The sequence below is a fragment of the Girardinichthys multiradiatus genome, chromosome X (genome assembly GCF_021462225.1).
Source record: "Girardinichthys multiradiatus isolate DD_20200921_A chromosome X, DD_fGirMul_XY1, whole genome shotgun sequence".
Classification (NCBI taxonomy): domain Eukaryota; kingdom Metazoa; phylum Chordata; class Actinopteri; order Cyprinodontiformes; family Goodeidae; genus Girardinichthys; species Girardinichthys multiradiatus.
In genome coordinates, this window is record NC_061817.1 from 27,446,211 (window position 1) to 27,459,085 (window position 12,875).

At 40.6% G+C, this 12,875-nt stretch overlaps 1 protein-coding gene across 1 annotated transcript; it reads left to right on the forward strand.

The window, feature by feature from the left end:
* Positions 1 to 205: 205 nt before the first annotated feature.
* LOC124863341 (non-receptor tyrosine-protein kinase TYK2-like) lies at positions 206 to 12,845 on the forward strand. The gene is made up of 24 exons (XM_047357680.1): positions 206 to 383; positions 867 to 1,058; positions 1,157 to 1,280; positions 1,372 to 1,504; positions 1,608 to 1,759; positions 1,883 to 2,261; positions 2,347 to 2,517; positions 3,730 to 3,887; positions 3,968 to 4,085; positions 4,177 to 4,360; positions 4,460 to 4,578; positions 4,669 to 4,827; positions 4,902 to 4,989; positions 5,227 to 5,354; positions 5,732 to 5,867; positions 8,195 to 8,346; positions 8,438 to 8,588; positions 8,678 to 8,769; positions 8,848 to 9,037; positions 9,285 to 9,403; positions 10,977 to 11,149; positions 11,229 to 11,346; positions 11,452 to 11,562; positions 12,167 to 12,845. The coding sequence occupies exons 2-24, from the start codon at positions 881 to 883 to the stop codon at positions 12,299 to 12,301; spliced, it is 3,468 nt and encodes a 1,155-aa protein (XP_047213636.1). The 5' UTR covers positions 206 to 383; positions 867 to 880; the 3' UTR covers positions 12,302 to 12,845.
* Positions 12,846 to 12,875: the final 30 nt, after the last annotated feature.

Consider the following 12,875-nt stretch of genomic DNA (forward strand, 5'->3'; position numbering starts at 1 on the left):
TAAATAGTAGCATTTACAGTATACAAAATTATAATATTAGTATGTTATAATTTGGTATTAAAAGCAATAATGATTAAACTGATTTGTTGTTAAATATCAGTAATTTCCTGCTTCTGTGTGATTGACGGGTATTTCCTTTCCTGGACGTAGCGTCGGCTACGTGCATGAAGGGACCTGCCTACTGAAGCAGCCGGAGGAGGGAGCGGTCACGTTGTTTTCGGGAAGCAGCGTCCTGTCGCAACTCTCTCACAGTTCACAAGAAACAGAGAGAGGAGAGAGAGAGAGAGAAAGTGGTGAACGGAAAATACGCTCCGTAAATAATGAAGCTCATTGCGCCGTGTCTGTGTTAAAATAACGCGTTTCAAACGAGCTCGACGTTACGGGTAAGATTTCTGCACGTTTCTGTGAAGTGTACGGACACATTTAAACCACGGCGATGTTTATAAACACGGAGCCTCGTGTATTGCCTTATTATGAAATCGCATTAATTGCAACTAGCGCTGGCTTTTGGCAGCTCTGTGACGCGGCCTTTGTTGTCTATATACTTTTATATGTGAATAATGCTGTGGTGTATTTCGCTTTAAGGCTTTATGTGTGGTGTAGACAGTAAGTTTGACAAGTTGTAATCCCGGAAGGCCTCAAAACAACATAATCAGGTAGTCAAGTTGTTGACCGTTTTGTTGTCAGTTTTCAAGATATACGTTTTAAAAACATCATTTTAAAAAGCAGATACGTAGAGCTTGTTGTTTTAAAATAGTTTACAGTGCCATTTTGTAGTTCCTCTTCCTGAATCTTAGCGAAAGCTTGGATGTCGACGTAAGTGCGGATGAGTCACTGACTACTTGGTCTGTCTGTCTTTCTGCCAGTGATCATTTCCAACATGCCTAAAAAATCAGGTAGTTTAAAGTCGGGAAAGATCCCAGGCCCGAATGATGTCCATCAGTCTCAGGGCATCCATGTCTACCTTTTTTGGACTAAAGAAGGGGAGAGATATTTGTCTCACACCAGTGGAGATGTCACAGCGGAGGAGCTGTGCATCTCAGGTGCAGAAGCTGTAGGTGAGAGTGACAGCTGACCTCAAGCACCAAAATGGAGGACAATTTGTTAGAGTTTCTTTTATGTTGTGCTGGGTTTAACCTTAAGGTCTCTCCCATAGGGATAACACCACTGTGTCATGTCTTATTTGCGTTGTACAACCCGAAAACGAACTGCTGGTACAGTCCAAACCATGTCTTCAGTCCAGACGAGAAATCCAGTGAAGTGGTTCACTACTGCATGAGGTTAGTTTGTGTTTGCATAATGATGCACACGGACTACTGCTCAAACACAAGGAGAGTATTTATGCAAGTGGTCTGTTTTGCTTCTGTCCAGGTTTTACTTTCGGAATTGGCATGGACTGAATGAAAAGGAACCGACTGTGTCCCGCTACGCCCTCAAATCCAGTACAGATCATACAGGTTCCCCTCTTCTCGATATGACATCCTTGGAGTATCTGTTTGCCCAGGTATGTATTAAACATGGTATGAGGAGGTTCTATTGAGCTTTAATTATTTATTTTGTTCATAAGCAAAGAGATGCAAATGCTGCATCTTCGGTCTTCATTTTAGGCTAAGCATGAATTTGTGCATTATGCGGAAGAGCCGCAGTCTGAGGAAAACAATCGCTTCAAAAACGAGAGCTTGGGAATGGCTGTACTCCACCTTTCACACCTCGCAATGCAAGAAAAGTGTACCTTACAGGAAGTTGCTGGAAAAATTGGGTAATTACCCTGGAAACAATGCTACGGTGTTGTTTTTTATTTTTCTAGTCCTAGAAGTGTTTTAAATGGATATTGCTACTGTGATATGGCTATGTCTTTATTTGACTCTGTTTCTATCTTCAGCTTCCAGAACTGCATTCCAAGAACATTTGCGGAGAACATTTCCAGAGACAACTTTCTGACTAAAATCAGGATCCGCCGGGTGTTTACTGAATTTGTGCAGAACTTCCAGCAGCATACTGTAGGAAAGGGGCAGCTGGGTGCCCACGAGATCATGTATAAGTACATCTCCACCCTTGAAAACTTGGTTCCAAGTTTCGGAACAGAGACATTCTCTGTAACTCACCTGCAACTGAGGGAGGACGGGGAAGAAAGCAGCTCCTACTCCAGCGTCAACCAAAGCGATGACATATCAAAGGATGACTTCAGAGCTCCACTCACACATGAGATAATGGTGTCCGGCATTAAGGGGATTCAATGGAGGATGCTGAAAACTCAAAAGGTTTGCCAGCACTCAAGACGGTTTAACATTGGAATTCTGTGACACATCCTTTCTCTTTAACATTTCTCATGCTTTCTTGATCAAGGCAGAGGAAAACTCCTACCACAGGAGGGGCTATGTGAATACGAAAACATCAAAACAGTCTGTATCAAATCCTCCTGATAAATGGACCTCCTTCTGTGATTTCCGCGAAATAACTCACATCGCCATTACTGAAGCTAATGTGTGCATTAGCACTCAGAACAATCACAGCATGGTGAGAGTACTTTTCAGGTTTTAGTTGGTAAATGTGCTTATGACACATCACAAATGTTGATTTAGTTTGCATTAGTTAATGCACTTGGCAGATTATTCAGTTTTTGAAAAGTTGGTGTTAATTGTCGTCCTTTATTTTATAACATTGCCATCATCTGATCAAAGCACATAGTTCCAGTTACTTGTAGAAATGCTTAACAAACTCCACACAAACTGCTGTGTCTTGGCATGCTTCCCATGTTGATAGTATCTGATGGTTGTTATGAATACTTATTGACCCAAGCTTAGCATTTTTACGCATTCTTCTCTCCAGTTTTCTAACACTGAAATTTTCTTTTACCCTTACCATCTGAATTATGGCTGTAACTGTGGATATACAGTTAAGCCCAAAATTATTCATATCCCTGTCAGATTTAGGTGGTTTAAAGAAATCTGTTTTTAAATTTTAACATTTTGGAGTTGCTCTACCAGAGTCCTGACTTGAATGTGAAACTGTGGAGCTAAAGATTAGGGTGATGGAAAGAAGCTCATCACTAAAGATAAATAGTCAAAATACCAGTGGAAACCTCATAGAAGGGTTTTATTGCCATACTGTCAGTAAAGATTTTTCCATTTATTATTGAGAATTATTGATGTCATTTAATCAAATGTAAATAAAAACTGAAATTGTTTTCAAAATTACTCATTTTACATAATTTTATTGTCTTTTGAGAGATCATTGTCTCATTTCCTATCAGAAAAAAAAGATGTCTTTGTTGAATGAAATCAATTTCAAATCTAAATCTGTTGGGTACAAATCATTTTGGGCTTAACTATATGCATGTTTAGGTGAGCTGTTTTCTTTACTGCCATTTCCCTGCTTTTCCTTACTTCTTGTCTTTCCCATTTTGAAGAGGTGTGGCACCTAATATTTATACCCCAGAGAAACAAGATATTTGAAACTCAGGATTTTTAATTGTTGATATAAATGTTTCCGCACCATCTGATCAGTTTTGAAAAAGTAAAGCACGAATTACAAAAGTGCTTCAGCTACATTGCTTTATAGAAATCTTTACCACAAAAGGGTGCTATATGTGTGCTTTATCTGTTTTATAAGTGTGTGACTAAGTACACTGGGTTTGCTTTTTGCTTTGGGCATTTTGTTAAGTTTTAAACTTGTCTCCAGGTGGAAGCGTGGTTTGTAAGCTAGTGGTGTTTCTCTATGTATATGTAGGAGGTACAGATGAACTCCAGCCAGGAGGCCCGTTCCTTCATCTCCTTGCTAGATGGGTACTACCGGCTGACTGCAGACGCCCACCACTATCTTTGTCATGAAGTGGCGCCCCCAAGGGTGGTGTTGAGTGAAGCAAATCTGTTGCACGGACCTATGCAGTGAGTTCTCGTCTAATCCAGGCATAGTCGGACACAATCGGATTATAAAGAACGAGTTATATCATGTGGTGTGCTTGCAGTGATGACTTTGTGTTACACAAGCTGAAAAAGGAGGCAGGAGAGGAGGGAACCTTCCATGTTCGCTGGAGTGCCCTCGACTATCATCGCATCATCCTTGCTGTGCTAAACAGAAACGAGGTAAGTTGACACCTACGCACCTCTCTGGGAATTATTGCTGCGCAGTAAGACAGTAATTTTCAGATTCTGTATTTACTTTGTTAATACACAGAATGGTTCAAAACCAAGCCACAAGCAGTTTCGCATCCAGCAGAAGGGCTCAGTGTTCTGCATGGAGGGTTGGGACAAAGACTTCTCCAGTGTGAAGGAGCTCACAGACAGCCTCAAAACCTATGTGCTCAAGTCTGGGTCAGACAACTTTACTGTCAGAAAATGCTGTTTACCGAAACAAGGAGGTTTGCACATTAGACGTCCAGAAATGTTGTACTATTTTATTCCACTGGCACCACATAAGTTTGACTCAATGCGAGTTTTGTGGGGCTTTCATCTTGCAGAGATCTCCAACCTACTGGTGAAAAGGCAAGGTATTGACCACCACACCCACTCTGACTGTTTGCCCCTAAACCTGACAGAGCTTCGCTTTCACCAGATCAAAGACAAAGAGATAAGACAGGTGATCATACTTTATCTACCTACATATTAATGCAGGCTGTGTGTTTCCTTCTGTGTTAGTAATTAGGTATGCTTTTGTGTTCTCTGGCAGGATCACCATTTGGGCCGCGGCACAAGAACTAACATTTATGCAGGACGTTTATTGTTGCGGGAAGAAGAAAATGACGAGTTTAACAACAACCTTTCCCAAAGCAAAGGCATCCGGGTGGTTCTCAAAATCCTAGACGAAAGCCATAAGGATATTGCTCTAGTAAGCTATGTGATTTTATATACATGCATCAGATTCTTAACTTGTTTACTGATTTTTTTTTTTTTTTGTCTTAGGCCTTTTTTGAAACAGCAAGCCTCATGAGCCAGGTATCTCACAGTCACCTGGTGTTTGTGCATGGCGTGTCTGTCAAAGGATCTGAGAGTAAGGGCAATAACACTTCTGTCTCATGTCCTCAGTTCTTCTTTTAGCGACTTCCCCATTTGGTTTCCTATCACTCATATGTTTTAATGTGTACAGTCAAATGTTTAAATCGTGACACCATGGTGAATGCAAAACTGCACTTAGTCTGTTCTATTTTAAAGATAATGCCACTTTGTTTACATTTTTCTGTTGCATTTTAACAAGCTACACCTCTTAAACCTGTTTCTGCCTGCACAGACATCATGGTGGAGGAATACTTGGAGTATGGGCCTCTTGATGTTTTTCTTCGCAAACAGAAAGCCTCCGTCACCGCTCAGTGGAAATTTATTGTTGCTCTGCAGCTCGCGAGGGCTCTCAATTATCTTGTGAGTTTAAACCCATTTTTGTTTGTCTGATAGTATGTTTGTGTACCATTAATAATTACTGATATCCAGATAAACTTACAAACTGGTGCAAAGAATAGAGAATGTCATTGTCTAACAGCATTCATGCAAGATATTTTGTTATGTTACCTGGTGATCTTTTAGGATAATAATTTTCCCTCAGTCATATAGCCTTATGATTGGACATTAATTCACTGTTATTGAATCACAGGCTGTACAGGCTGTGGTTTCTTGTGAAAAATAATTGATCTAATTGACTTTACATCAAACAAATGAGTGAACTGGATATAAAACCTTCATATGCATCATAAAAAGTCACTTTTTGTGTCAATTTTGTTGTTGTTTTTGTTTTGCCATAGGAAACAAAACGACTTGTTCATGGAAATGTCTGTGCCAAGAACGTTCTGGTGGCAAGGCCTGGTCTTGAACCTAGCTGTTCTCCTTTTGTCAAGCTGAGTGATCCTGGAATTGCACTGAATGTCCTCTCACGAGAAGGTCAGTCCCCGCACCTCAAAAGCAATAATCTGGTGAAGGACTGAACACAACCAATATCAGATGTTTTCAAACTTTGAAGTGCTTTCATCACTTCAGTCAGATAAAGGAAAAACTGATGGGTTTAACTAGACCACTTCCTGTAATCTGTTTCCTGTTGCCTTGCTGTCATCACTCTACAATGTGGTATTTAAAGCTGTCTGAAAAAAATACATCAACCCGGTTTGCGTGTTTTCATCTACTCTGTAGTAAACAAATGTGTTTGAACTAGAATTGTTACAAAGATATATATATATATATATATACACTGCTCAAAAAATTAAAGGGAACACTTAAACAACACAATATAACTCCAAGTAAATCAAACGTTTATGAAATCAAACTGTCCACTTAGGAAGCAACAATGATTGACAATCAATTTCACATGTTGTTGTTCAAATGGAAAAGACAACAGGAGGAAATCTTTGGTGATTAGCAAGACACTCTCAATAAAGGAGTGGTTCTGCAGGTGGGGACCACAGACCACTTCTCAGTACCTATGCTTTCTGGCTGATGTTTTGGTCACTTTTGAATGTTGGTGGTGCTTTCACACTCGTGGTAGCATGAGACGGACTCTACAACCCACACGAGTGGCTCAGGTAGTGCAGCTCATCCAGGATGGCACATCAATGCGAGCTGTGGCAAGAAGGTTTGCTGTGTCTATCAGCGTAGTGTCCAGAGCCTGGAGGCGCTACCAGGAGACAGGCCAGTACACCAGGAGACGTGGAGGAGGCCGTAGGAGGGCAATAACCCAGCAGCAGGACCACTACCGCCACCTTTGTGCAAGGAGGAACAGGAGGAGCACTGCTAGAACCCTGCAAAATGACCTCCAGCAGGCCACAAATGTGCATGTGTCTACACAAACGGTTAGAAACCGACTCCATGAGGATGGTATGAGGGCCCGACGTCCACAAATGGGGGTTGTGCTCACAGCCCAACCCGTGCAGGACGCTTGGCATTTGCCAGAGAACACCAGGATTGGCAAATTCGCCACTGGCGCCCTGTGCTCTTCACAGATGAAAGCAGGTTCACACTGAGCACATGTGACAGACGTGACACAGTCTGGAGACACCGTGGAGAGCGATCTGCCGTGGAGGCCAGGTCATCTGGCGCAGCACCCCATCACTCTCCTTCTTGGTCAAATAGCCCTTACACAGCCTGGAGGTGTGTTTGGGGTCATTGTCCTGTTGAAAAATAAATGATGGTCCAACTAAACGCAAACCGGATGGAATAGCATGCCGCTGCAAGATGCTGTGGTAGCCATGCTGGTTCAGTATGCCTTCAATTTTGAATAAATCCCCAACAGTATCACCAGCAAAGCACCCCCACACCATCACACCTCCGCCTCCATGCTTCACGGTGGGAACCAGGCATGTAGAGTCCATCCGTTCACCTCTTCTTTGCCGCACAAAGACACGGTGGTTGGAACCAAAGATCTTAAACTTGGACTCATCAGACCAAAACACAGATTTCCACTGGTCTAACGTCCATTCCTTGTGTTCTTTAGCCCAAACAAGTCTCTTCTGCTTGTTGCCTGTCCTCAGCAGTGGTTTCCTAGCAGCTATTTTACCATGAAGGCCTGATTCACACAGTCTCCTCTTAACAGTTGTTCTAGAGATGTGTCTGCTGCTAGAACTCTGTGTGACATTGACCTGTTTTCTAATCTGAGCTGCTGTTAACCTGTGATTTCTGAGGCTGGTGACTCGGATGAATTTATCGTCTGCAGCAGAGGTAACTCCTGGTCTTCCTTTCCTGGGGCGGTCCTCATGTGAGCCAGTTTCTTTGTAACGCTTGATGGTTTTTGCGACTGCACTTGGGGACACTTTCAAAGTTTTCCCAATTGTTCGGACTGACTGACCTTCATTTCTTAAAGTAATGATGGCCACTTGTTTTTCTTTACTTAGCTGCTTTTTTCTTGCCATAATACAAATTCTAACAGTCTATTTAGTAGGACTATCAGCTGTGTACTGTATCCACCTCCTGCACAACACAACTGATGGTCCCAACCCCATTTATAAAGCTTGAAATCCCACTTATTAAACCTGACAGGGCACACCTGTGAAGTGAAAACCATTTCAGGTGTGTCCACACTTTTGGTCTGTACTGTGTGTGTGTATATATATATATATATATATATATATATATATATATATATATATATATATATATATTTATTTATTTATTTTTTTGCAGCTTTTTTAAATATTCACTCTGTTTCCCAATGTCTTAGATTACGATTAATGCACTTAGTTAATGACTTTTCATTTAGAGCTTTCTATTCCACCCTGTAGAACGTTTGGATCGGATACCCTGGGTTGCTCCAGAGTGCGTTGACACCGGTGCTCCTAATGGTAGTGCTGCAGACCAGTGGAGTTTTGGTGTCACGTTGCTTGAAATCTGCAATAATGGGGATCTTCCTATGACAGGCAGCACATTGTCTGAGGTAGGTGCATGCTGCAAGTTTAAAATGTACTTCTTCTCCAACATCCACAAATTCTGCAATGTTGTCCTTTTTACCTTCCTCTACCCAACAGAAAGAGCGTTTTTACCAGCAAAAGGGTCGTCTGGCAGAGCCATCCTCCCAAGAACTGGCCAAGTTCATCAGCATGTGTTTGACATATGAGCCCGATGAGAGGCCTTCATTCCGAACTATCCTCAGAGAACTCACAGAACTCATCAAGAAAAGTCAGCCCTTAACTGCACACCTTACTTTTGAAGTTTGGCTTGACATGTTTCTGTGCAATTAGCTAACGGAGATTATTTTATCCACACAGATCCAGATATATCCTCTAAGGACACTCTCCCACCTATGGACCCCAGTGTGTTCCAAAAGCGATACCTGAAAAAGATGAGAGACTTAGGGGAGGTGAGTTTCAGCGCCGCACGGATACTTTTGTAGTCTCATCTGTTAAGAAAGTGATCATTCTCATTGCTCTGTTTGCAGGGACACTTTGGAAAAGTCACTCTGTACATGTATGACCCATCCAACGATGGGACAGGAGAGTTAGTGGCAGTAAAAGCTTTGAAGCAAGAAACTGGAGATGCACCTCAGGGCTGGATGAAGGAGATTGAAATCCTAAAGTCTCTCTATCACTGTAACATAGTAAAGTACAAGGGCTTATGCACTGAAGCCGGTAAGCTCTTAGCCATCATCTTTCAAATATGTTAAAACATCTGTTGACATCCATTCTGCTCAATAGTTCCCTGTTAACTGAATATTGCATTCAGTAATTGAAAATCTATACTAAGCACACCACAGCTTTTGTTGAATGGCAATATTTTAAGCTTTTAGCTCTCAGCCTGCTAAGCATTAGTTCAGGTCATCATTTTGAATATAATAAAATGGAAAAATAAAAACACCGCTGCATTGTGCACTTACAGGAAGACCAGAGGTCCAGCTCATAATGGAATACCTTCCTCTGGGGAGTCTGCGAGAGTATCTTCCTAAAAATAAAACCAGTGCAGCTCAGTGCCTCATGTTTGCTCAGCAGATGTGTCAGGTGAGTTTTAGCACTTAAGTATGTCGTGCTTGGACTATAATTTGCTGTACTTTGGAACATTATGCAGCCCTCTTTCATCTCATACCAATAAATAGAGGAGTAGCCATTTGGCTTTTGCTAATTAGTGAGTAGAGTCAATATGTGTGTCATTCAAATCCAATATAAATCTGACTGTTTTGTGAAGGTCTTAGAGGGTTGTTAGAGAACATCAGGGAACATCATGAAGACCGAGGGACCCACCATACTGGTGAGGGATAAAGCTGTGTAGTGCTATATTAAGGCCAATACATGCTGTGCAAAAACCGAGAAATTTTTTCTTTTACTAAGTTCTTGGTGGCAAGGAGATCACATAGTTCACAAGAACTAAAATGCAGAACTACCAGCAAGTCTTTATTGGTCTTTCTCACTGAGCACACCCATATTTCTTGGATACAACCCAAAAAAAACGTTCTGGCTAGAATATGCATCAAGAACAACCAGCAAGGATCCCCCAATTCCAGGGCTGCAAGAACAAAATGATGTAATTTTATTCATACAGTCTTGAGAGAAAGAACACATTTCCAAGTTCTTGCAGACTATGTATAGTCCTTTACTCTAGAGAAGATCAAAAGATCCAAAGCTCAGTTCAGATAATCTTTGTACTGGTTAGGACAGGTATTTGTCTACAAATCTGCCCTTCATGGAGGAGTGGCAAGAAATCCAGGGAACCTTATATATAATAGCTTTCCTAAGGGTTCATTGGAAAGCCTTTTGGTGAAAGAAACTCACAATGTTTGACACAAGCCATGTAGGAAACAAAGCAAGTGTGGAAGAAAGTGCTCTGGTGTTTGGTGTGGAGAAAAACTATCCACATCACCCCAAACATACCATTTTCACACTGTAACTTGGTAGCATCATGCTGTAGTGATTCTTATCTTCAGCAGGGACAAGAAAGCTGGTAAGAGATAATGGGAAGATAGATGGAGCTAAACACAGGGCAAATCTAGGAAAAAAACCCTGTTAAAGGCGGAAAAAGACTTAGACCTTCCAACATTACTACAACCGTTAACATATAGCCAGAGCTAAAATAGAATGGTTTAGATCCACGCATATTAATGTACTAGAATGGTCCAATCAAAGTCCACACCTAAATCCTTTTGAAAATCAGCAGACGCTCCCCATCCGATCTGGCATAATTTGAGCTTTTTTTTCAAAGAAGCAGAAGAAGAAAGAGCAGAAATTCCGGTGTTTAGACGTTCTAAACTGGTGGAGTCATACTCCATACAAAATACCTGGAACTGTAATTGCAACAAAAAGTGGTTCTACGATGTGTTGACACACGCACCTGAATACAAATGCATGGCACAGTTTTAAGATAAGAAAAATAAATGAAAAGCATGTATCCTTTTCCCTCTTCACAATTTTACACCACTGTTTTTGGGTCTATCCCATAAAATCCTATTAAAATATATTATAGTTTGTGGTTGGAACATTTATTGCCAGTCTGTTTCTTTTTTTTTATTGCAAATTGGGATGGTCTGCACGTAAATATTTAGTATCACGATTTTTAACCATATGTTGCACTCTTTTAAAGGGAATGGAGTACCTGCACTCAAAACGCTATGTGCATCGAGATCTTGCGGCCCGCAATGTTTTGGTGGAAAACAGCGGTTTAGTAAAGATTGGAGACTTTGGCCTGACAAAGTACATCCCAGAAGGAGAGGTCTACTATCGGGTCCGTGAGGACGGAGACAGTCCTGTCTACTGGTCAGTTCACACACCATATTAATGTGATACATTTTGGATGTTTTTAGCACTTTTATTTGCACGGTTTTCACTTTTTCAGGTATGCCATCGAGTGCTTGAAGGAGCTCAAATTCTCATTTGCCTCAGACATTTGGTCTTTTGGAGTTACCCTGTACGAGATCCTGACGCGCTGTGAAAGTCGCCGGAGTCCTCCAACTGTATGTTATGAACAGGCTCAACTCTCCAACTAAATGCAAGAATGGTCAAAACATGTTGCATTCTCAGTCTGAAAGGCATGTTTGGTTCCTGTGTGTTTTTTATAGAAATTTATTGAAATGACAGGAGGAAAGGAAGAAGAGATGAGTGTGATAAAACTCATAAGGCTATTGGAGCAAAATCAAAGGTTGCCTTGTCCCAGGGACTGCCCGCATGAGGTAACATTAAATAACTCCTAATGAAGACATACTGTTAAGGTAACAACAGTATTAAAAGTTTGTGTTATTATCCTATATAAAATGTTCATGGATATCAGTATAATCACAGTTTTGTTAAAAACCATAATTACAAGGTGTCATTATTGAAACGGCTTAAACTCGGTGTTAAACTTTCAACCAAGCACCCTGTATTAAGATTAAGAGTGTTTCCATGAGTCTCGCCTAATGAAATAAACAAATTTGACAACTGTACTTTATCAAATGAAGTCTGCAGGTCGAAAACACAATGCAGTCAGCATTCAGTCGGTGGTGTTTTTACGAGCAGAGGACACTGACAGCTGTTATTGTCAAGGTTTGAAAGTAATTGAGTCTCAGTCCATCTGCTGTATAGAGGCTTCTGACAGTTTAGACTCTTGGGAAACTGGTACAAAGTCTAATATTGCTTTGGTTGTCCTGTCAGTTGTTCAAAATATAAAAACCTCCAGTCTTCAAATATATGCTATTGAGTTAATAAAATAAAAAAAAGATTATCATAATATGTCTCCTTTGAAAATACAACATTTTGTTTGGGTGGCTCAGTATTTTCATGTTTTTCCTCTCACAGGTAAAGTTGCTGATGGATCAGTGTTGGGATGCAAATCCTGATAATCGGCCTTCGTTCAGTAAACTCATCGAAAAGTTTGAGTCAGTGCGAAGAATGTTTGACTGGTCGTTCAACCCCATGTCTCAGATCTGCTGATGGGTGTCAGTGAAGATCCATCTGACTAGATGGTGATGCTTAAAGTGAAGTCAGTTGTCTCACTTTAAGTGCACAGTTCTCGCTATATCTATTTATACAGGTTTGTTCTTAGAGGTTTAAAAATGTAACGCACACATATATGCTCTAATGTGTGTTGGTAATGCAATATAGAACTCAATCTTTTGTCCTTACACAATTAAACATGTTAAAAGTGGTAATAAAATGAATGTTATTTTTTGTTGGAACTATACAGACTTTCATTTGTCAAGAAGTAAGTTTTCTATATGGGTCGACATTCTGTGTTTTATTGTTATTCTCTGTACATTATTTCTGTTTATCTTGCATGTTTTGTCAACATAACGCAAAATCAAAAAAAATGTTTCAACTTTTGCTTTTATTAAAGCCTAAATACGCTGACTATGAGGGTTGAATTAAATTATGTTACCATTTTATATTAAACTGTATGGTTGTAAATCACCACATGGGGAGCAGATTTGAGCCATTCAGCAGAAGCCAATAAATAAATGTACCACACCTACTAAAATCCTGTCAGTCTGTATGTGTGCACTACATG